This window comes from Triplophysa rosa, linkage group LG18 (assembly GCF_024868665.1).
Source record: "Triplophysa rosa linkage group LG18, Trosa_1v2, whole genome shotgun sequence".
NCBI lineage: Eukaryota > Metazoa > Chordata > Actinopteri > Cypriniformes > Nemacheilidae > Triplophysa > Triplophysa rosa.
In genome coordinates this window covers 7,452,919-7,479,429 of record NC_079907.1, presented here as the reverse complement: position 1 = coordinate 7,479,429, position 26,511 = coordinate 7,452,919, and the positions used below count along the sequence as shown (strand labels likewise).

General features: G+C 39.9%; 1 protein-coding gene across 21 annotated transcripts in view; it reads right to left on the bottom strand.

Moving 5' to 3' along the window:
- tcf7l2 (transcription factor 7 like 2) overlaps window positions 1-26,511 on the bottom strand; it is an 83,349-nt gene that overhangs the window by 28,614 nt on the left and 28,224 nt on the right. For 11 of the 21 annotated variants that reach the window (XM_057358115.1, XM_057358117.1, XM_057358118.1 and 8 more), the window contains exon 5: window positions 23,813-23,872. The exons of the other annotated variants lie outside the window; for them this stretch is intronic. In XM_057358115.1, coding sequence (XP_057214098.1) covers window positions 23,813-23,872 — 60 coding nt within the window. The remainder of the gene's footprint in view (window positions 1-23,812; window positions 23,873-26,511) is intronic. 21 annotated transcript variants of the gene reach the window in all.

Below are 26,511 nucleotides of genomic sequence, written 5' to 3'. Positions count from 1 at the left end.
CATACACCAAACCACCGCTGTGAGCCTTTAAACCATTGCAGGAAAAAATCACTATTGATCTTCAAATGGCGATAATTGAAAAGATCAAAAAGATTAAACAAAATCAAGAATGTGCTGACTTACCATCTTAGTTCCTTCTTTCGTTGCAACTTTTCGTTGAAAAAAAAGGAAAAGGCAAAAATATTTGCTCAAAGATACAGCATCGGAGGTGTCAATTTTGTGTGGCACCCTCTTGATCGTATTACTTCCACAGTCTTGGCTTCCAATGCGTCTGAACTTTTTTCCTTTTCTCTTTTATTTTGTTTGTGGTACCTAGCCCCCTTTTTCTGCTTAAGACTTAAAACGCTTTCAGCTCTGTAAACCAGCACAAATTATCTTGCCACCTTGCGCAGCTCTGATGCTTTGGCCGCTAACTTTGGAAAGCCCTTTACCACTGCATCAAAATTAGCATTGTCAAAGCAGTTAATGAATATTAATATTGTATTTGTCATTGGAGCTGGCCCGTTGCTGAACTCCAAGTCATCCATCAGGGACGAGATTAAGCACACAATTATTTCTGACTGACAGGGACCAAATCTGAAAGATTTTTTCCCCCAACAATTTAAAGAAAAAGGCACAATATCATCTTAAGGTGCCTCCGAGGGACAAGAGACCTGATTAATATGCTTTTAATGAAGAAAGATGTGCAGAAACAGCCAAGAAAAGATTGATCATTTGTATTTTTTTCTTGAATAACAGGAAGGAAGCAATTGAACATTTTAAAGAAACAATTTAAGAAACAGAGCTGTCCAATTTGTGCCTTACTGTTTTTCCTATTTAAGGATGCTCAAAAATTCATTTCCTCCAAGAAATTCTAATACATCTAGCAAAGAGCCGGCAATACAAACAACTAGGATATTCAATTCACAACTGAAATTTGAGGTCATCATTATTATTATAATTGAACAGCATGTTCCAGCGCTTTCCGTGGTGCAAGCTTTGGATCGGCAGAGCCGGTTCCTCAGACCACACAGACAGCTTAGAAAACCTTCATTTATCACAGTAAAATCACAGCGCCACATTCAGATGGGAAACTGCTAAATACACATTTGCCAATAAAATAACCAATATCAAACACCAAGGAAGCAACAAATATTTTCGACATTAATTTTAGCAAGAGAAAAATAAAGGAAATTTCAATTGCAAAAAAATATAACTTGCGAAATGTTTAGAATTATAATCCTAAAAGATCAGCCTTACTTTAAAGTAAATTAGACAAGTAACATTCCATGTAATGCAGATCAATTCTTATAGTATAATCCATCAGAAATGTCCTTGAATTTAAACCCCAACCCAAACGTAAATCTTAAATGCACAATATTCTTGTAAAACCTGACTTTAACATTACAACCTGTGATATAAAACAAATCTTAGTTTTTTCATTTTTGGACTCTTCACCAGCCTTTCTGCCCATTTATAACAACACATTTTATTCATAAAATAAAATGAAACACCGAAGTTTTGATAGGGAGCATAAAATGACGGATGCGTGCAAATAAATGCTACGGGGCTGGCGATTCAGTGTGGGTTCGGGTCAAGTTGTGGGCTCACGATGGTGTGGCCGGGGAGCGCTGACCATACGTCAGCCTCCTAATACCATTAGCAACCCTTAGATGAACATTTTAAATTGGGCTTTTGTTCTGGGTTGCTACTCCGACCCTTCCAGCCAAGGGTGGTCCAAACACCACCGTCTCTTTACCAAAAAAAGAAAAGCCGCTTAAGAACCATTTCAATGTAATTTTTTTGCCGTTTTCGTTTGAAGTTCAAATGCCGCTGCTGTTATCTGCGCGTTATTTTTTTCTGTTATTTATTTTATCTTTTAGATTTTAAACATATGTCTGGGTATTTATCAATACCAATAACTGAAAATTTTAGACTGCAATATATTTAAATTCGCATTTATATGAGAAAATATATTCCATTTCAGACACTACCATTTTAAAAATGAATGCAATCTAATATTTTATGTATACAATATATTCATAGTTAATATAATAAAATGCATATAATTTTATATAAAATATACCATATTTTAAATTAACCAATTCCTCGCAGAAAATTTAAAGAAACATATTTTATCAAAGGAACTGAATCAAAGAATTAAGAAAATGCAATGTCTATAAATGAAACTTTTCTTTCCTATTGTTTTCTTGTACTAAATTAATTCATTAAATAGGTCAAAAATAAAACCCAAAATTATTCCTCCCAAAAATTAATAAATAAAACATTTAAGATCACAAACACATTTATAACGGCTCAGCACAATATCCACACCGGTCCACAAAATCCAACATCAAGATACATTAAGGCAGTGTGCAGAGATTAAAAAATGCAGCACTTGAAAATGCGATGTTTGCATGAATCAATGTCAAGTAGAAGAACGGGCAGAGATGAAAAGATGCCGCGTCTTTATGCGCATCTAGAGAGCGGCAGAAGAAGGTGTATGTGTGTGTGTGTGTGTGTGTATGAGCGAGGAAGAGCAGCGGCGAGATGCAGAGAGGGAGCCGCTGTGAGCCCGAGTGTGTCGACCCAGCACGATCACATCAGCGCCGGTATCAAATTAACTCTCAGACTTTGAAACTTATTGATCTGCTATTAAGACACTGGTGAACTTGATGAAGTGAGTGCTGTAGGTGACGCGGTGGCTTCAAAGTCTCGCGCAAGCCACATAAAACAACCTGCTTTGATCAAAGCCAGAGAGGCAGCTTCAGAGGAACCCCCGTTCCACTAGTAGCCGATCCGCTTATACGGACCCCCGGTCCAGTGTCTCCTCAACCCCCGGCTTCACCAGAACAAACACCACTACATATCCTAGCCTGCCGAATAAAAGCAGAAGAGCTTTTCTAAACCCACGGCGGCGTCTCAGAGACGCACAAGCCGTGGGTGAACGTACACATCACAGTTAGATGAACTTAGATCTGACTGCATTTCATTTTCACGGCATTCATATTAAATTAATAAAAGCACTTTTGTCTCCTGTTCAATGTATTTAAATGTGCAAAACACTATACTGAGAGAGGGAAGAGTATTAACAATGTTAAACAAATGCCCCGGTCTCAGCATCATTGTGTAATAAAATATTCACCCTTTGGCAAATCTTCACATCTAACTTGCGCTCCGAAGATCATCCACGTCTCCTTTCGTGCCACTGGGTGGAGATAGCAGTTAATATTACGATTTCACTTGTTAATGATTAGCCAACGCTGACATGAAAATAACACAGGGAAAAGGTCTTTTAAATCTCATCTTGTGGACAAAAAATATAACAATTAAAATTTTACTCTAGGCAGCAGAGTATTTATTTCTCTTTTTATAATTTTTCTTTCTTTGTTTCCTTCTTTCTTCATCACTGCACTATAGACGTCTCACTAAATGGATTTCAATGAGCTCCTTTATAAACACGAACACTAAAGATAAAAAGGCTCAGGTTTGTACTCAAGTTCTCCTCTGGCACTGAGGGTTTGCCTAAAATAAATATTAACCACCAAATTAATCACGGGAAGGACAGTGTTTATATTCTGGCTCCAAATCTTAAGAGGCACGTGCCTTGGCTTGAAGTGCCAGCATTAAGCTGTGCCTGTAATTAAAAGCCTAAACACATAACAAATAGGAGATATTTAAACATTTGCTGTGTGTTTCCTCAATCTATCTCCTTACTAATTTATTTAGTTAAGAGAGAAATCAAAGAGGGGGAGTTAAGCACTTCAACAGAAGATGACATTAGGTTTACACACGGCCGTGGAACATGACAGCTTGCACGAAACAGAATAAGTATTCTGACAATTGGTTTGATGATTCTTGTATTTAAACAAAACCCTTTTTTGTGTCATTAATAAATATGTGCGTATTTTCCGAGCACAGAAAACTGTTTTTATAAAAGCAGGCAGGTTCAATTTAATAAAATTGTTTGATAATTAAATATTATATTATATTTTAAAATATTACATATTTTTACAATGTTAAATTATGTATGCGTTTCATAATTTAAAAAAAGAAAAATCAATTTTACGTCATTTTTTGTAAGCTGTTATTTTTATGTAAATCTGTTGTTTTGTTGCGGTGAATCAATGTCATATCACCGCCTTACTGCACATCTCTAAAAAAATAAGTAAATAAAAAAATAATTCGGTATTCAGAAAAAAATGCCTACGGCGCACATATCATTTTTAACCCACTTGCAATATCTAACTAAAAGTTATCACTTCCATTGTGACAAAAAGAAAAAATACATAGGGGTGATGATGATGGGGGGAAGGAAAAGCAGCAGACGAAAGAGAAAGAGAGAAGAAAAAAAGAGCCCTGTGCCACAAGCATATATAAGAGAACTTTCACCAATTAGTGAGGAGAAACAGGAGAGGGAGCTGCCGTGGAGATGGTGCTCAAAGAGCCAGGCCTTGCGGCGAAGCTGTCATGTCGGCAGGATTGATCAACAGGCCTGCTATTTCTAATGGCATGTTGTCATGAGGCTGCAGCCATGGGGAGCCACCTGCCTCTCTCCTTGTAGACAGCAAAATATGTGTGTGTGTGTGTGTGTGTGTGTGTGCGAGAGAGAAATGGTGTATATGTGAGAGTGTGCTGCAAAAGAAAAGAGGGGGTTATTGTGTTTGTGTCTGTTGTGGGAGTGCATGTGTGGGGGGATTCCGACACCATACTTTTACTTCAACTAACAATTTGAGAAAAAACTCTATACCTACTTGCTGTTACTCTTTCGACACCCTCCCCACCCATCGGCTGTTGACGTGACAGGTGCACTACTGCTCTTTTCTTTACACCCCGGCCTCCAAAACAAAGCCCTAGCAACGGAAATGCGCGAACACAAAGCCCTGGCTATGGCAATGCGCGACCGCAATTTTACGCCAAGCAAAACGGGGAGGGTTTAACAACAAATGTTTAGGAAAACGTACAGAATTTTTTTAAAGGTTTCTTTTATTATTAATACTAAAGAAAACGAAAGAGTGCGAAAAATAGCTAGCTAATACGTAAATCAATTTATTACGAATAAATATAAGAAACGGTTGTCATAATGCTTTAGAAAAAATTTGCGAGGACATTTCATGCGCTCCTGAAAACAAACAAGTGGCTGTCCTTCATTTCGACTCTCCGCGGGCACAGAAGCGCTGCCTTGCTAACGATGAAAAGTCAAATAAAAGTTACAGAACTTTCGAGTTCAAGGTAGTGCTAGCCATTTCGAGTGTATGTCACGTACAGGTAACCTTTTTATCGGGTCCGCCTCTGGTCTCATCAGTCGATGAAATTCTCCGCCCGCGGCTGTGGCTTAGCCGAGGGACACCAACCAATAGAAAAATATTTCATTGTGTTAGCATTTCAAATGCCGAGTGGAGCGCGGGGGGTGAGAAGGGCCGGGAGAAGCACTAACCGATCATTGCCAGTGGAATTAATTGGCTATTCCGAGAATAATGTCGCTTACTGTGGGTCCTTGGAGGGGCGAACGCTACGATTTTTTTTTGTTCGGTGTCTTCAAAAAAGGACCGCTTGGGGGTACTGGCCGCATTAGGGTTTTAGCTCATTCCCCTAAAGGGCGGGAATAAAATAATCAGAGCCACTGAACCAAACTCGGCTAATCCGCACCCTAATTAAAAACACAGAACCCCATTACACCTAGCCATATTGTCAATCGACGAATAACAGTTTTTTTAAACGCAAAAACAACATTGAATAATTACAGAATACTATTTTAGTAATTTCTTACAGATAAAATTCTAGTAATAAAACTGCTTGAAGCATGCAGGTAAAAGTAACGAACAATGGATTTCATTCGGCTTTTGGCCAGCGTTCGATAAATGGCTAAAGATGGAGCGACCGTGGTGGCGCTTCAATCCCTTTATTCAAGGGGATTTGAATTTAAGCTCTTTTTCACATCAGCCAAGCATATGCATTGACCCTAACTGATATCGGTGCATCTCTCAGACGTATCTTTATCTAACCTTTTTAAAGCTCTGCGCCTTTTCAAACTCAAAACAGCATTAAGAATAAGTATTGTCTGAAGCGCGAGGGTATCCCTGGGAGACAATGCCTTCGAATTGTTGGGCCTGGTTTGGGGCAGGAGCCTTCGGGATACGCAGCTGCTTATGCACACCAGTAGAGTATGGGGAGATAAACAAACCACAAATAAAACCGCAAAAGAACACGGTGAAAAAGAATAGCCATCCCAAATGTTCTATATCTTTCCACGTTGAGCACACTGGGCTTCGGCGGGTGTCGATTTCATCCCATTCCAAGATGTATAGGCGAAGGCACCAAGCCTCCATTATACAGTTTTCCTTTGCTCATTGTGAATTCCGTCAACGAAGTCAATCTTATTAACTTCCGCGCTGGTTCACACATGACATTTTCTTCAATTTTCTCGCCAACATCAAAAACATCAATTAGCAGCTCGAAAATAGGAAGGAACGAATGACAGACTACGATAACACGGACTTATTTGAAGCTAAGAGTAAATCTATTCTCCGGTTTCTGAATGTGTTCATTACAATTTTCAAAGAAGACCTCCAAATAGCAAAGAAATTAAATTTATCTCTTAAAAATGTCCAGATTTTTTTTCTAATCCTGTGTCTGTTTCCCGCCCTCAGTGGGCGACACAAAAGCATAATGGTGTTGCATTTTTCGGTCTCATTATGAGATCACAATGCACAATGTATGGCTCACACATCAACCCTACTGAAAAAATATATATTAAAAAGATAAACAATAAATTACACACAAATTCTAAAATTTCTCTCTTCGTTTATATATATATATATATCTTTCTCATACCTATTGATCAGTTTCCTGTTATTCACTCAAAATTCAAAGAAACACGATCTCATGCATTAATAAATTGAGCTTTCCATCCTCTTACTTTCTCCCGGTAAATAAAAAGCATGTAACTCAATAAACTTCTGATGGCAACCTTTAAGTAAAAGGTTATTTTTGCTGAACCATTTGCTCCAAACGTCGTAACGCTGCTTCCCCACGCTTAAGTTACATCTCCACGGGAGTGAACACAAGCAACTTCAGTGGCCCTGGAGAAACACTCATGTGAGAAGAGAAGCGGGATCACGTTCCTCCGGCCCATTGATTTCTGATCTTTTGACATTATTTAGCTGCTTCCTATTTTCTCGGCTGTCTGTTTTTTTCACGTCATGAAAGACAGCGTTGTCCAAACAAGCGACGTTTGGGATATCTACTATCTGTCAAAGGAGTGGGCTCTTCCCGGCATTGGAACAGTGGAGAGCACTACACAGTACCGAGAATTGCTGAGATGAAAATATCACTCTTTATAATGGGGCCTAATCAGATTTCGGATGCCATTTGCCTTCTAGCGAACGATAGATGCGTGTCGCGGAGCTGGAGCGGTGTAACCTATACACGTCCCGTGCCCCTTGCGCTCCCTGAACCTCTAAGCGGAGCATTAGGAAGGTTACGTTTATCAAATGACCGCTCACCAAAGAGGACAGATTAGAGTCCAAGATCTGTTAAAGAACAGAAAGGCCGAACAAAACAACTCCGAATAAAACTAAATCTATAGGCAAGAAAACCACAAGTCCTAAATTAATGTCCTAAATTTACCAAAGTTATACATCAATCAAATATCAGTTTCATTGTGTACTCAAACATTTCTTATCAAATTCTTACAAGATCAAATGATCTCAGCTATTCTACCCACATTAAGTGCACAGCAACAACCGTCTCATTTCTATCTATTTTAAGACATTTAAAACATAACTAAGAGCTCCATAGTGTCCCATGCTATGAAAGAGCACTCTCTGAACAATAACATTTTACCCTGGGCTTCCCTTATTAAGACACACGACAACCAACACTCACTCCCTTAGATTGAATAGCTAGGCTATATGGAAATCCATCAGATAGCTTTGTTTTTCATCCTATAATTGTAATAATGATTCTTACTCCATTGACAAGAACTGGACCTCTGTGCTGAGCACGCACACGTTCACAAAATCAAACCTTACATTAAAAATCTTCAAATGTCATTAACCCATTAAATAAATCATTTTAATAACAAGCACTGGAGAAACGTCTGGATTTGGTCAAACCACAGGTCCAGTCTTTAGAAATTATGAGCGTACATCTAAATAATCAAAACGGTGACAGTAATGTACTCTATTCTGAGACTAATGGATTTTCAATGAGGTAAAAAAGCAAAAGGGTCGACGAAATGTCTTTCTCTTAAGTCTCTGTTTATGTGAGGAGCTTCAGGGACGTGACCCTTGGTCAAAATAAGTTAGAATTCAGCAAAAGGACAAAAGTGTATTTTGCATTCTATAAATAAGTCAACTTTACTACAACATAACATAAAAATACAACACCACAGAAATATTGCCATGGGAACGTTCAGGAGCCAAAGCAAAGAAAGCATTTTGTCGTAAAAGCAGAATGACCTCAACAGGCCTGTGTCACAAATTGGTATTAGCGCACTCATCCGATCTCTCGTGAACTAAACATTTACCCACAATACAAGCGGCGCATTCTAAACAACATCCTGTCCGTACATCCTACTCTCATTTAGTCATTTATTAGCAATTTACTCATCCTTTGGCTAATTTAACCTTACAAAAACAGCAATCCTTCCTTAGACCACTACTTTCCTAATAACTAATTTTTTTAGTTAATTTCAACACATACGTGTCACTTTAGAGCTACACTTTGCATCTACCTTTCCAATTACTTTTAGAGTTTGGGATTTACAAATTTGCTTTCATGTCCTATGTTGGCAGATAAGTCTGTGCTCCTGGCCATGAAAGCAGCTTTTTAATGAGCTGTACTGAGGTTAATTGGTTCGCTAAGATCCCCAAGTCATGTGTCTCAATATGAAATTAAGCTATTTCCTGGAGTTTCTCTGACTTATTTAATTAAAAACACTTCAGCCCAATTTTTATTTCCCACAGTATCCAGGGTCTGGTGCGGTACACTTGGATTGGGAACTCTTGCGAGAGCACCTTCTTCCCAGCTCTGAATAAGCATTTATTTGTCATGGACAATTAACCCAGAGAATGCAAAGTATATGAAAATACAGGACCACCTATGGTATGACATTTCAGCAACTGTGGCACTTAACATTACTCTGTGCTGTCATTTATATAAAATATGTATTCATAACAACAACAACAACAATAATAATAACAATATCAATAATTAGTATTATTATTATTACTGTTATTATTATTATTAGTAGTAGTAGTAGTAACAATAAAGAATCAACACAACAAAAATAACCGTAACACAATTACAGCTCCACACTGCCACTATTTAACAGCTTTATAGACACTGGAATGAATGAGTTTTTAAACCTCATCCCAGAGGGCAGGAGCTCATACTGTGTATGCAAAACATGGGATGAATCACAGACAATCTTATTGGCTTGTTTTATAGTAGCCTGTTTGTAGATAGTCTGCAATGATGTCTGTTCTTTAACACCAATAATTTTCCAAGCAGTATGAATAATCCGGACCAGTTTAGTTCTCAGCTGCACAGACAGATTCCCAAACCAGACTGTGATGCTGTACCTAATTAAGCTCTCTAAGACTGCCTGATAGTAGTAGTAGTAGTAATATTATTATTAGTATTATTAAATAAATATTACTTTTAAAATTGTAAATATGCAACAATTGTATTAGTAGTAGTAGTAGTAATATTATTATTATTATTAAATAAATGTTACTTTTAAAATTGTAAATATGCAACAATTGTATTATTATGAATAATAATAACTATAATTCTTATGGTTATTATAATTGATATTATCATTATTATTAATTGACTGACGAAGGCAAATTGCAGAAACATTTGTACTTTTATCCCTTGAAACACTTTAATTTCTTTTAGCCTTTTTTGTTATTATTAATAAAAATATTATAATCGTTATTATCATTAATAATAATATGAATACAAATATTATTGTGATCATTATTATTATTACTAATAATAATAATAATAAACTGAGGAATACAAACAATATTTTTTCTGTCAAACCAAAACCCATTAAATTCTAGTTACGCCAGCAGTAATATTCACTTATTAGCGGAGACATAAGGTGAATCTGCCTGTATAAGAGTCCCTGTAATTAACAGTAGGGTGAAAGTGTTAAGGTGCCACTCGCTGATACGGTTCAATTCTCCTGACAGTGTAATTACGGGGCTGCTCAATAGCCGGCCATTTCACTAAAAACTAATTCAATCCATCTTCATTTCCTCAGCTCCGCCCCTCTTATTGATGGATAGTCATCATTAGACGGTGACAAAACACTGAGTTGAGCGTGCAGAAGGAAATGCGATCATTCCAGAGCCACTGGAGGATGCGATCACGCACACACGCAGTCACCTGTCTAGCTCATATATTACGGCGGGAACTTGGACTGGTAGGTGGAACAGAGCAGGAGTTATGGGTCACCGACTGGAGCAACCTGGGAGAGGTCGTACACACACAGACACACGCAAATACCGCTGTGAACTCAGTCATAAACACACACTGCTTGTCTAACCGTGACTCCCCTCACACCAGACGCTAACGTTCTCCTACAGATCCTTTTATAGCTTCGTAGACCATTTAAAACCTCTTATATAGACACACGCACACACACCCACACAAAGCAGTTGCTTTCAAGCAGTAACCACAAACCACTGATTAACAGAGTTGTCTACTTCACTATATTTTAAGTCTATGGCTATATTCTGACCCAGTCAGCCTATATATCTTAATTATGTGTTCTGTTTTTTTCCCTCCACAGGGAGGGCGACGGCCCCAGCGCTGCTGCACGGGGCCTCTTTAAATGAGAGCCTGCAAACTCATGGTTTGCGTTCGCTGACAGCATCGGAGATTACACACCTTTTTTATAATAAGCTTTAAGAAATCTTCTTTAAAAAGCACAAACGTGCAATTTAAAGCGACGAAATCTTTCAAAACTAATAATCGTTAGTTTAGTTTCCTAAAAACAGTATTTTAGCATAAAAACCGACACACTTGAGCTTCAAGAGAAAGTTTACCGACCCGCGCAATCAAAGACCGGCCCCAATTATCTCAAATGCACAGAAGTGAATGTGCATTTCTAGGGCAGATGGAGTTATTGTTCACACGTAAATCTGAGAAATCTTGATAACAGACGGCGGACGCTCGGTGGTGACGTGTTGCCGGCGGGGTACGGCGGTCGGGCGGCACAGGCGATCGAACAGCTAAAGGAACACGGTGGTCTCACAGTGATTATCTCACTCTCCTCTCCTCTAGCACCCGGTTTCGGGGTCAGTGGTGCTACTGAAACACGGCTGGCCTTGCCATTTCAATGATTGAATTTGGTCTGGATCTCTCAATCAATTGTGTGCAGTGACCCTCGAGAGCCCCCTGTGAGAACGACCCGCCGCACCTCACCAATGGCCTGAAGGAGAATGTCTGTAGGCAGTAAACACAAACACATTCACGAATACAAATACGCACACGTAAAACCCACTACCGAGTGCACTCACTAAACAGCCAATGGCTCGTACAGACATTTGAGAAGAATGAATTGTGCCCGCTAACAGCGCACAGTTGAAGTAAAGATTTACGCAAGACGTTTCTTAGTGCTGGACTGTGGAAGATGCAAATAGCTAGTGGGATCGGTCATGTTTTATTGCTTTATTTGGACTGTGCAAAATCACTACACCATTGCGATCACCAGAGACACCTGAATCAACGTTTAAATAAAGTTTCATTAACCGCCTGATTTACTCGGGCAGTAGTGCCATGTTAACTGTGTCAGGCAAGCATTGTTGAGCTTTGTAAACAAGTCAATCTATAAAAAGCTTAATTTACACAAAAAGTATGTGTTCACACTAGGGCAGTGACAGTCACGATATCAGGTTTTCACTGCGCGGTTATCGTGTCCAAACAAATTTTCGGTAACAATACTATCGGAATATTTATTGAATATTTAAAAAAAGAAATAAATTATGTCATCAGTGAAATGTATTTTTAATTTTGTTTAGTTTGTGTTTTGTCTGTTATTTAGGCAACAAATCACACTTATAATACAAGTGTATGGAGGCGAGAGAGAGAGGTCATAACCCCTGTAACTCTTAAAGCAACATTTTGAATGGATGCTGAATAGTTTTCTATATTACAATATGTGTACAATTAACACAATATAGATCATCTTTGTGTTTAATATCACAATTATTGCCAAAATCGGTATATTGTGACACCCCAGTTCACACTATAAATAATGACAATTTAAACACACGCCTGGTTAAACCAGAGTGAATAACTCATCTCTGCCTCTCTCTCTCACACACACAAACACAAACTCACACATCCTATCTAAACTGAACTTAGAGACAATAACAGACAGTATTTGGAGACAGTATTTCAACACTGACATAAGCACATAATCAACCTCCGCCTTAAAGTGATCGTTCACCCAAAAATAAAACTTCTGTCATCATTTACTCACCCTCTTGTCATTTCAAACCTGTATGACTTTCCTTTTTCCACAGAACACAAAAGAAGATAATTTGAAAAATGTTGTTAACTGGACTATTCATTTGCATTGGTTTTGTGTCCATACAATAGGAGTGAATGGGTCCAGTGCTGTTCGGTTACCAACATTCTTCAAAATATCTTCTTTTGTGTTCTGCGGAAGAGAGAAAGTCATAAAGGTTTGAATTGACAAGAAGGTGAGTAAATGATGACAGAATTTTCATTTTTGGGTGAATTATCACTTTAAATATTAGGTCCCCCTGACTGAAACAGGTTCATCAGCGGGTGACTCCACCCGTTTCACATGCCAGCAGCGTGCGTCCGTGTGTAAAAGTGAACGTGGATTATTCTTACACCCACAAGCTCTTGTTTTGTCCAGGGAGAAGCATCACACTCATCGCTAAACATACATGCGCATGGCAAGATGGCGGAACGCTGTGGCAAATGCAGCGTGCCGGCCTCCAGACCCTGCAGTTTGTTTAGTAACACTTCAGTTTATGACGCCCGAAGGGTGCAATTAAGTCCAATTACAGTCTGTGGTTTTTATTAAGAGCTACAAGCTGGCCAGGCTGCGGGGCTAGTGAGCGGCACACACACACACACACACACACAAAGAAAGAAGATGGGTTCAGCACTACTAAATCAAACCAATTCAGTCACATTAAAAGGAATAAATTACGACTCGCTCTGTAAGTACAATAAAAGTAATGAAAGAAATTTGCTACATATTGATCAATAACCAGATAAATTGCCAGATGTGAAAAATAAATGGTACGAAGGATTTATATTTAAATAAAATAATTGCGATATTAACATTAATATTAATGTAATATAACAAAAACATTATACTTTTTGTTAGCGTGGATTTTCTAGGCTGACTACTCTTTTTGTCTCCCTTTGAGAAACATTAGGGCAACAAACAATATACACAATTGAGAAAAATATTACAAAATATCTTATGTCTTATTTAACAAATTTAACATTAAAAATGACATAAAACTAAACATATTTATATCTCACCACGTCCAAGATGACTCCCACGCCTAAAATAACACACTTTGATTTCACTTAATATTTAACGTAATTATTGAGATTTTATTGAGACACCATTACTCCCTGTCAATCTTATTTGATAGCCCCTCTTGATATCGGGCACTTTAAAACTGACCAAAGTTCAAAGGGTCACATGACCTCACACACCCTGGCAATGTCACTGGGCTAAGCCTGGGATCCACATACAAAGGGATGGTATGAAAGAAAGGAAAGCGTATGGAAACTCGAGGTCACTGCACACGGGGCTTTACTTGTGCGATTTGGGATAAGTACTATGAACTCTCCCTCCGGCGAGATACAAGACCCTTTCAGTGCTGAATACGTAAAGCTGATCAATATCTACACCCAGATCTCTATGAAAGAAAGTTAAAACCCAATTCAACTTTACCGATAAAGAGAATAAAATATACTGAAGGAAACACCCAAAATATCAGTGCGTGGCCCAGCCTTTTGATAAAAATGGCAGGGCAGATGTCACAAAGCATTCTGGGGTTTTGGTCACGTGACCTCGCGCCTGGGATACTTGGGCGCATGACAAGTGCGCTACAGCTGTGACGGAACAAACAACAAGCGCATCCTTCAGCATTCATCAACGCATCAAAAACCATCCTCGTATCAATCTGTCGTTCACAGGGAGCGGTGAGAGAGCGAGGCATTTTCCTCTTTGTGTTCCTGTTATTGGGCTGTTAGCTGATCGCTATCATCCTTCTCTTCTGTGCGCTGCGCTTGGACACGTTTCAAAAAGACGGGCGTCTTTTTTCCCTTTCTGTAAGGAAACCGTCTCCTTAATGGCTTTCAAAACAGGAAGCACAACAATAAAAGTGAAAACTGAGAATGCTCGCTGCAGACATCTTTTCCCTTTTGCAGCGCAACGGCACGCATCACGCTCTCGCATATACACGCACGTGCACACACAAACAGACGCACGCGGTGACACTGACCTTCAGACATTCTTGTCTAATTCCTGTCTAATGGAAATCTCAAATGTAACGGGTTTGTATTACAAAATGAAATCAGATTTTCATTTAGCAGTTAAATTCTTTAGGGAACAAAAATGTCACTTATGAGGAAGACAAAATGCCCAGACTACAGTATTGTTTTCCACCAAAAGATCCAAACGATCAAGCACAAAAAAATACATATAAGTACAAAAACATAACAAATGTTGTCTTCTAAAGACAAATTTGACTGAATTTTTGGTTAATGTACATTGAAAATGTTCCATTTCTCTCTTTTTTTTTTGAGCTACAAAATACCAGTCACTATCCAGGATTTTTGGATTCATTCTTTTTTCTGTTTTAGTTGACCTATCCCTTAATTAAGTCATCTTGGATTAAATGATTAAAAAACAGATCTTAATAAAGAGATAGTTCACCCAAAAATGAAAATTATTTTATCAATCAATCACCATCGTGTCATTCCAGTCATGTAAGACTGTTTTTCTGCAGAACACAAAAGAAGATATCTTGAAAAAAGATTGATAACCAAACACCATTGGACCCTATTGACTTCCAGTGTATGGACACAAAATAACTTTCTTTTTTCAGTAGAACACAAAAAGTATTATGAGAAAGTCGTACAGGTTTTGAATGACATACGGGTGAATAAACGATGACAACATTTGTATTTTTGGGTGAACTATACCTTTAAGAGAGATTGGACACCCATGTGTAAGACACAGTTGTAATATCATTACCTCATTTGTAATTTCATTGCAACATAAAATCATCATCTAACCTTCCTGGCTTTTCACACATCCACATTACAGAAAACTCTTGACCCAAACCGCTAAGAAACTGGGATCCCATCCGGGACATTCAACATGCCACAAGAAGCTCTTTCAGTTCACAAGCACCAAAAGCTTAGAGAGACAGCTACATGCACTTCCTCACAGTGGGATAAAACAAATCATAACAGCGCAACTAGGCTTCACCAAAGCACTTCGTTTTTTTTCTCTTCACCCTCAAAAGTATTGTGTTGTCTCTAGGTACCAACAACCTTTCTATCAGTTCAGTCTAAAAAGAGAATCTGCATCACCACCCCACCCCCCTTCCCGACCAAATTGATTTCCCCCAGTCGAGGCCTTTCCCCGCACGGACCGTCCGTAACGGTGTCATCTTTACCGTCAGCCCTCTTTTAACTGGCTTTTTACTCCAGTGACGGAACGTACAAACGATAGAAGGCGGAGGGGAAGAAAGAAACACAAAAACTGATACACGCGCTCCAAAGTTTCGTCTATTGATTTTTTTTTGATGCGCGGCCGAAAAAAAGAGAAGGAGTTCAAAGCGGAGGAGATCTTTTTTTGATCACCGCTAGAATAGCTGTGTTGGTAGTCGTCATGGAAGCAGCGGTGCTAGACGGAAAGTGCCCGCGCGGATTCCTTTGTTCTGGCCGAAGCCCCGTGGCAAGCCCCCTGACCTGGTGCGGTCAGCGTGGTCTTTAGCGAGGCGCAACATTAACGCATGCTGAGGGGTAATCATTTAGAAATTCAGAGCTGTCCATTCAGATGGCGTCCTGCCGCACACAAAGAGAATACGTTTGGCTACTGTACTGTGGTTAACTGCAGACAACTGCTTACAGTCATGTGTGGAGCTATTCAGCTACTGAGGGGAGGAAGGTTGGCAATTCTAGATAAGTACAGAAGCAGTTCCAATTCAAAACTGGCTTACTGGTAGTTCACCCAAAAATGAAAAATCTTTAATTATTTACTCACCCTCATGTCATTTCAACCCTGTATGACTTTATTTCTTCTGCAGAACACAAAAGAAGATTGGTAGTGAAACAACATTGGCCCCCATTGACTTCCATTGTATGGACACAAAACCACATGTCTCAAAAATAGCTTCTCGTGTTGAAGGCATGAGGGTGAATAAATAATACCAGAATTGTCCTTTTAAGCGATGGAGCAAGGACAATAACATGTTCATTAAAAATGAGGAAAAATATATTTTTAATAATCGTTTGTGTAGATCATGTGACTAATATTCAGATAGAGCATAAGGATCCTTATTGGTCTACAGCACTGGAGAACATACAGTATAGTTCGTACTGTATTCTCTGTTGCTTACAAAACAAGGATCTTTTTCCACTCTCTGATCGTGGCTGGATCTGTCAATGCAATGTAGGACTATCAGTGCATTTTCTACTGGATCCTGGCTTGGCCCAGACCCTCTGTGATATGCAGCTGTGTCCACTGGGGGCTACAATTAGACCATCAAACCCGTTCCAGCCGGGAATCGGCACACATCTCCAGACCCTCTCCTCCAAAGAGACGGCCAACTTGTAAAACTAGGGGAGGTAGCCTTTGATGTGTCGTACATGCGAGAAGTCTCTCTTTTTGCTCCTATTAATGGCAAGGAGATAAAACAATTACAGGAGAAGGCGGACAGACAACTTGGTTATACATCTGAACATCCAGGACTAGAATGTGAATATTGAAAGTACTCCGGCGAAAAATGGCGCAATATCCTCAAGAGGAATTATGATAATATACGGTATAAACTAAATATGAACTAGGAGGAAAGATAATCTGGTTGACCGGCTTGTTTTTATATGGCGAGACACACATAAATAAATTAACACCACAGCCATAATGAAATTTTTTAAAAGTTTATTTTCTAAGCTTTGGCGTCACAATATTTCTTCATGAGCCCTAAGATGTGTGGCTATTTCATGTCAAGACACATAAGGTGGACCGTAATTCCACTTCCTGGACCAGCGCCGTACTACCGTGAGCTTATTTTGGCTACATTTTCAAATTTCATCATTCACCCGGGAGCTCTTGCTACAGTAAGTAAACCTGAAACTGGTTTGGATATATGAAGACAAGAGTCTCATACAGCTGGTTTGGATGAGAGGGGGTCCGCAAACGTTATATTAGCCATGTGGTATTGGTTTGCTTCTTTCTGGACACAAACCATACCGTGGCTGACAGAAAACATGTACTTCGATGCTCGAATACAAACTGTTTACTGTGTGCTTGGCAAGATGTCCAATATGGTTTACGACAATTACATAAAATGGCACAAGATTTATACAGGGGCCCTAAAGCTTGTTCTGATTACCGGAGAGCTTATTTCTCGGCTTCATATATGCGGTCATTAATAAAATAGTATGCAGGGCTATAGCCAATAAAGGGTCATGGTGAGAGAATGACCTTTTCAATAGCGCGAACACTACTGAGTGTGGATAAGTGACTTGTCACTGGTTAGAGAGGGTGACTGGTTTATATATAACTTATATATATAAAACAGTACAACTTTTAAAAACATAAAGACCCTTATACTACTTTGTTGTGCTCCATTTAGTTGTCTTTTAATGCAAGAACATGTCTTATGTAAATTCCCCTCCTAAGAGACACATCCTTCCGGGGTTAGGTGACCCAGACACCAGACTAATTATAAAGGTTGTCCGATTAGTCAACAAGTCGCCCACTTAATAGAGTAAAACTACTTTTGTACATCCCTAGTGCATCAAAACCCACTCAGAGGGCATTTATCTGTCTGTCTGACGTTATGATCAAGGAATTGTGCTCTAAGCGCTCATAAAACAGCCACGACGGCACGTCAACACAAGGTGGAGACAGCGCAAGAAAAGTTCCAATTTAGCTTTCCACAAAGGGGAAATAAAAAGGTTCTGTGGGCTTTTCCAACAGGTGCTGGCGGAAAAAAACCCAGCATAAAAAGACACGCGAGAAGCAGCCTCTGTTTCGTACGGATTGCGGTGAAATCCAGGATTTTCCTTGCTGCCATCAAGGGTATAAGGAGAAAGAAAAAAAATCTGTTGGGTGAGGAAAAACGTCTTGTTATGGAGGAACGAAGCATGTCGCAGATAAGAGCGGGCCGGTGTTCAAAGGGACGCAGGCCAGTGAAGCGCACGCTCCCTTTCTCCACATCGCCGCGCTGTCCTTAATGAGCCTCCCAATAAAGCTCCGGCTCCGTGTCTCCTGTCCGCGGATGGCACGCCTGTCTCACTTCAATCATGATCCACTATTTTATTCAAATCTGCACACTTGGGCCTGCAACACAGGTCTCAGAGAGATGTTCACTACACCAATAAACCAATAAAAGCATGTTATATATTTAGCTAGTGCTTCTGTTTAATTATTTATACGTCACTTGCAAAAATCTAGATTTGATCAGGATACACAGAAAGTTTTGCATGGTTGTCAGTGGAAAAAAATCATTTCTGCACCCTCGTAGTGTAGTTACGTTGTCTTCCACCAGGGGCTAAGCGGCCTAACCTCAACCTCTTGTTTTAACGTCAACCCTTTTTAATCACAGTATAAGGGAAGAGAACGAGAAAAAATGGGAATGTGGACAGGCTGGATTCAAACCTGTATCACCCACTAAGCACCAAGGTTCAACATGTCAGGACACGTGTGCACGAACCAATAAACCAGAGCTATCCAATATTAAAAATGTATAAAGTTTAAGCAACGTTCAAAACTTGCTACTCATAAAAAAGGTTAATACTGTATATAAAACTTCCTCTCATTTCTGTGCTATTTTTCCCTTTAGTCTTGTGGTAAACATAGTGACAGACTGTCCTGTACATGTCAGGTGTGCCCAGTCAGCTGCCTGTCATAAATTCGACCTAAATAGTACACATCTACACAGTAGACATTCCACTCATATCTGAAAGTACACTAAATAAATGATAAGGGGGGCATGCAACAGCACGCTAGAACAAGACCATTTTAACTCACTCAATCATTTAACCAAAAACATGCAGAAGTGAAATGTTGTAATAAAACCAAGATATTTGTCAGAGAAAAACAATCTTCTCATCTTTCTCTTTTTAAAGCCATAATGGAGACAGAAAACTTGGCTCTTGTCGCACTTACTGTGGAGAAACATTAAAAAAAAACGAAAAGAAACAAATAAACAGTAAAAAAAATGTCTCTCCGTAGAAAAAAGCTGAGAGGAGCAAAATCAAATACATTGAAACTTAATCTCGCACAGGCACATCTGAAAACAATCTGAAGCGAGAGAATGGGAGGACAATGCAAAAACTGCTCCAAAAAACTGACGGCCTTCCAAAAAATCCCTGTTGCTTTCTCATTGAGGGCTATGAAAGTAAATGCGATTCAGGCTGGCTTAAGTGCTCCCTGGAAGGGGGTTTCAGGGGCCAATACACACACACACCTAAAGAGGGAAGGTGTTAAACTTTAACTGTCACTGCATATTCAGCCACAACAATAAATCGTTCTTTGGTAATGTCAGTTTCACCCCTCCCCGGTTTTTTTCTTTTTCATTCGCTCCCACTTTGCCACAGCTCACAGCACGCACACACAACTTGCGCGTCCGGTGCTCTCCTGAATCTCACCGCATAATGTGGCCCAAACTGTCTGGCCTTAAGGCAGTCAGAGATCGTGTCTGAAGGACGGGAGGATTTCGTCCAACCTAAACAATGGATTAGCAAAGGAACGTGCTGCAGTACACACTGTGATTTCAATGGACCTCGAGCGCCGCTACCTTCGCGCGACTAACGTCCAAGGAGGAATGGGAGGAATTCCCAAACACGAGTTCACACAACCGCAAATTTGACGAAAAGGACTATTCGTTTTCACTTCAATTAAATTACCGTGTGAATATATCTGGCCTTTATGGCGGAGCCCGGTGAGCGAAAGGCTTGCTAAAACAACCAGGCCGCTTCCAAAAAAAGCTCAGCATTCTACGGGCCACCCGAGGGACGGGGTTTAAATCACTTCAACTTCCTCTGTACAGTTCACCTAAAACTTCCTGGAAACAGAACAAGCATGCTCAAATAAAAATAAAGAGATCATTTCTTAAAGCAACAGTGATTACTTGAAAAAAATGGATGGAATGGAGACCAACAGGCGGAAAAATTAGAAAATATGTACAGTGTAGACAACGTGTCAACAAGCATCTTCTTGTTTTAATGAGAATGCTCATTTTTCAAATAGCATTTTTATATTATCCATCTTAACATGTTAACTAAAAATAATGCATGTGGACAAACTTATGTTATTGTAGTAAAAGTGTAGTGAAGATCTTTTTTGGCAGACTAAGATATTCAACGAAGCAAAAAATAGTGGGATTTGTAACCATTTCAATTCTATTGGACAGGTGGTTGGAGAGGAGGGGTTAAAAGTAAACAAGCGCTTGATGACATCACTCAAAAAAAGAAAAGTTGATCCAGGGCAAGTTACACCATTCTGATGAAAGATTACCAAAACAAACACAACGTGCCCAGAATCATTCACAATAAGACAGGAACATGTTGACTTTTAACTCAACTCAACTCAACTCTTTTACTTTTAACTGCTGCCTTCTTTCTTATCTCTCCACTACCCTCTTCCTCTCTCTCTCTCTCTCTCTCTCTCTCTCTCTCTCATCCTAAACTACTTTCCCAAGCTACTCTATAACAGTCCTGTGAAAGGAGGTCACATATCAACTTACCAAGAGTCCCTCTCTGACCATATGACCCCTTTAGCAGCCCACAAGGCCCCATGTCATTCCATCTCTCTCTCGCTTACTGTCCCCCTCATTCAGTTCTTCTAAACCACCGTCTAAAAGCCACCCCCCTCCCAGTCTGCCCATATCCCGACACTAATTGGTAAATCTGCTGAACCATAGCACACCCAACAATAAGACACCTGGAGTTCTGTCAAAACACGTTTCCCTGTGAAATAGCCTGAAGTGCTAATACAGTACGAGTCCCGGCTAACTCCGTCTCACTCAATGCCATGCACAAAGATGTGTGTGTGTAGAAAGGTGTAACAAAAAATACTCCTAAATGGAAGTATTAATGGTACTTAAAATTACAATGCTGTACTAGAAGCTCACAGGATGTCCTTGTGGAAGTTTTGGCCCCAACAAAAATCCCAAACATTCTTGCAGTTCTTGAACCCTCCCTTCTACTCTCTCTCGGAGTGCTAACATAATGCGGCTTGTGTGAAATCATGTGCTGCTAAGCTAAGCTAAGCTAAGCTAACCTAACCTAACCTGACATAACTGAAAATATGGAACCTGCACATCTGCCTGCCAGTCAACTGAAACTTCACACACAAACAGAAGCAAAAAGGCATACACAAAGACATTATGGATAGACACTGGCAAGTATTTTATACTTGAACAACTTTGCATCTGTACATCTTTCTCATTTGCATATACTGTATAATGCAGAGATAAACTGCTGAAGGAACTCTTCATGAAACTTGCCGAACAAGTTCAGCCAGAAACTCTTTACGAAACCAAAATACAGTTCTGCCCCTACAATTAGTGTTAGATGATAACACAAAGATTTATAGTTTAGTGGTTTATATAAACCGCTGTGCAATTTAATTGATCATTCATAGAAGTGTCAAGACACTAAACCTCATTCTGCCAGAGTCCCACAAGATTTGCATACTGTCACCAAGCTTGTACACTACAAAAAATGACTTATTTACTTGGTCTTTTTTTCTTGTTTTCCAGTAAAAATGTCAAATTTTTTTCCTGATGAGCAAACTGACTTAAGAAAAATAATCTTGAATTGAGTGACTGAGAAAAATGTAAACCTTAATTCAAGATTATTTTTCTTACCCCATTGGCAGATTTTTTTGCTTGTTTTAAGCACAAATTAACAACAAAATCATATTTTTAGACTAAAAACAAGACTTAATTTCTTAGGGCATTTTGCTCATCAAGAAAATGCATCTTGATTCAAGAATTTTTTGACATTTTTACTGGAAAACAAGAAAAACAGACCAAGTAAGAAAGTCATTTTTTGCAGTGTAGAATTGACAAGAATTGGTAGAATTCCAAATTTAAGGTCTAAGTTAGTGCTGTCAAACTGATTAATCACTAATTAATCTACTTTTAATTTATAAATAATATGTATATATATTTCATAAATATGTTTGTGTATTTAAACAAGCCACACACATATATTACAAACACGAACAATATTTTTTTTCATCGATTAATCGGGATTAACTGCAACAGCACTAAATTGATCTTTTTGCAAGAAAGGTTCATTTTGGGACTACGGTTAACAGTTACACCAGTGCTGTTGAGATTTTTCTGACTTTGAGGCACTGACAAATTGAGTGTTCTTCCACAACAGGCTTGTCCCTGTCACAGCTTCCACCATGGACCTAAACCTGAGGCGATAAGCTACACAATCTCACTCCCTACTGATCCTTGCGCCACCAATGAGTTTTGGCAGACCGAGGCTACCCATTATGCCCCCCTTTCGAATTCCACACACAGTTTGTGTCCGTCGAGGAGGGCTGATGTGCAATTCAGACACTGAGCGTCAGTGGCCCCATGTTGCGTCACTCCGCGCCACACCATGCTGAAGAGCGAAGCCAGACGAGCGCCGCGTTTACGTTCCGTCTCTCTCAGTCTCGTGTCAACGGACAAGAGGACAATTACAACAGCTAGACGGCCTTTCTCATCCAAACATTCTTAACCCCAACCCACGCAAACCGAGTCGCGCGTATATTTTACACACACGAGTGCGGGAGCGCACACAAAAACACAAACCACTCCACCTCCTAACTTCTCGCTGGCATACGTTCAAGCCCAGATGCTACAAATGAAAAGCATCCTCTTCACGCCAGCTGCTTCAGAGAAAAGGAAAAGAAATCGGCGCGAAATAATCGCCACCATTCCGGAAGATGCAGAAAAATAATTATCAAGGCTGAAACGGGGCCTGCGAGCAGACAAAGATGATGCTCGAGAGGCATTTCGGGCTGCCAGGAACTCTGAATTTTACACCGCTGGAGTGGCGGTGATGCTTTCTTGCGACATACTGTATCATAACACAAATTCAGCTACTGACAAAAAGCATAACGTCAAAGGCCAGCAACAGTTTACAATTACAGCTCAAACTAAAGGCAGAAGAGACAGGCGTGCATGTGTGTGTGTGTACAGATGCAAAGCAGATCTAACCTCACTTTACGGGGAAAAAATCATTACCAGAACACAGCAGCAACCAAACAAAATCAAAAACAGCAGAAGATTGCACTGTTATCAAAAACAAAATCGCTTTTTTTGATACACTCTCATTGTAATGATTTTGATATACACTTTTTATAGATTTTGCTTTTTTTCTGTTGGAAAATCCAAATTTAGCTGATAGGGGTCTTCTGGACAGTGGTTTGTATGACCAGCCAATGATCATCTTGAAACCAACTTTCTGAAAGACAGCGACCAGCTTACAATGGATTTTCCAGCAAATGATCCATTCATTCATTTAAATACTTAATAAGCCAGCTTCAAGAAACTTGGAGTTTTCTCACCAAATGTAATTGGTGAAGACTCAGATCTGCCTGTCCGGGGAATTCCCAGCAGTAGGGCCCCTGAAAGGCAAAGACGGACGTCCCGTGTCACAAAATGAGAACATTACACACTCATCACTTAACCAGGGCATGAAGACAATGAAGGCATGACTTTTGAAACCACAAAAATGTCTAGCTATGTCTCAACCCTCTGTCACACATTTATTGAATCTGCATCCTCTATGTTTACGGTGTCAGGCCGCTGCCAGGTACAAGCCCAAACAGGTCCTGCATACAACATACACAAAAACAAGATGGTTTGCTGTCGATAAAAGGTTGTGATATTGTTAGCATGTTGACAGTGTGTGCATATGAACTGACTGACAGGGATTTTTACTTTATTCTTACTTCACCATGTTGTCTTGTGAGAGGAAGTAAAAAAATGTAACTTTGTAAGCTGTCTTGTGTAAAAGTGCTGTTAATGCTAACTGGAACACACACAGACAGGTCAGAAGTGGCCTGAATTCTCAAGGTTACATAACAACACATTAAGGCCAATGGGGTCCCCCCATTGACACCTTTGACACCAGGTCCCTCGTAAAACTTTGTTGACGTTCCTTAAGTTTGGGCGAAAAAGTGTATTCCAGGAACGGCTTTGGTGGCTGGTAATGCACTACACAAGGCCACACATTGAGGCCAACGGTCTCTTGACCAGGTTACATACAGATGCAACAAAATTGCAGCTTTCATTTAGTTATAAGATTTACATTACTATGCTGCATAGTACAGCACCAAAAACAGGAAAGAAAAGAAGGTCCTAGAGAACGAATGAGCATAATAAGCTTGAAAAAGAAATGGTTTGTAGAAAGAGAGAGGAAAGAGTAAGAGAAAAAGTTGGTTCCGTGTCTTGTGCCTGTGACACTGGGGTTCTCATTAACAGTGAGGGGGCTGGGGTTTCCCAGCATGCCTCTGGCCCTCCCAGCCATTGTCAAGCCAGTCCAGGTGCACATCCATTCACCGCAAAAAAAAGGCCAGCAAATTACCCAGCAAAAACTACAGGCCCCGTGCTAGCTTGAGACAACTAAGCGTGCCTCCCCTACACAGCTGGGGTCTGGGAAAATTAACTGCATACAGTATGTGTGCTTTGTTCATTTTGCCCACTTTTTTTAAATGTTGATTTCAATACTTATATGCTTGGGAGCAACAGATATTTGGAAGTTCCGCTTAAATGCATTTCCTATGTTACGACATCAATTACTAAATGTGGCCTGGGCATACGTTGGATTGGTTGTTACTTCTCGCTGTGTCAAAACGTTACACATTCCATCACTTCCTAAATACTAATTACCACACGGGAACCGTTCAGGACATCTATTCTTCAACGCTCCACCCCTTCTATTCCTCCTCCTTTTTCTGCGTTCTCACTATTCCCGCGTTTTCCTGCTGCTGGTTCCTCACATACACATACGCAACTGCTGTGGGGCCTTGTGGGGAAATAGTTAACACTCCAGCCGCCCCCTGCTGCCTGTGAAAGCCCAGAAAACAATGGAGACATTGTCCAGCCTCAACAAGACTCTGAGCGAGAGGACAATGTGTGTGTGTGTGTGTGTGTGTGTGTGTGTGTGTGTTTTAGACAGCGTGTAGTGTGCCTGTACGCGGATATGTGTGTGTGAACGTATCCTTACGCTTCAGCATTGATCATTTAGAAAACAACATTACAACATTCACAACTCTACGGTGGCTTCCCAAACAGTGAACGAAATATGATTCAACTGAATTTGAAAAAAAATCTACTATGCACACACGTAGTAACAAAATGATCCCACTGGCTTTTACTTCGGTTACTGTGGACCCACACTGTTTAGTCCTTAGGCTCAAAATATCACATAAAAACAAAAGAAGTTTCTATTGGTCGCTGCAAATCAAACTGGATCTTGGCCAGAATGAAGTAAAGTGAACCAGACCTAGTATATGCTTAACATCACGAAACAGTAAATAGGGCCACACTACCGTGACGTCCGGAACCTCAACGAACAGCTGTGCATACATGCACAGAAAGAGAACGACAACAGGACACCCATTCCGTAACGATTCGCCAATGTGTCACAGATGTGCATAAAACTCCCATCATTCTTTTGTTTACAAACACTTACGTGGACATTAGCTTTAGGACACTCGCACTACCATCCTTAAGCTCTACAAACCGAAAACGAGCCACTTGTCCGCATTGTCATCTCTAATGCTAACTATAAAAAGACTTTACAAATCACATTAGTTTTTAGTGGAAATGGCAGTGGGACAGACGGCTTACAGTGGTCTTGGGTGATGTGCTCTTTATGAGTTGTGAACAGGTAATAAATGCATGCTCACTGTGTGAGGCTAAAAGGCTTTGGAAAGCCTGCAGGGCTCTTGAGTACTTCAAACATCCTGGCACTGCCTTCTATGGGCGTGGACTGAAACGAGAGGGTCACTTCCTGTGTTCTATAAATAGAGCCGTTTGGAGCAGCACCTCTACGGCCACATGTGACCGTCTAAAGGAAGCCCACGGATACACGTGTAACGTTTCTATGGTTACGTTAAATGTTAGGAAGTGGAACTGTATTTACCAACACCTGAGACTCTCGAATTGTCCTGACCAAACAGCTTACAAGAATGATTTGAATACGGTTTGAATTAATGAATAAGCCAAGCCCTCTTTCTGTTCTTACGATAGCCATGTT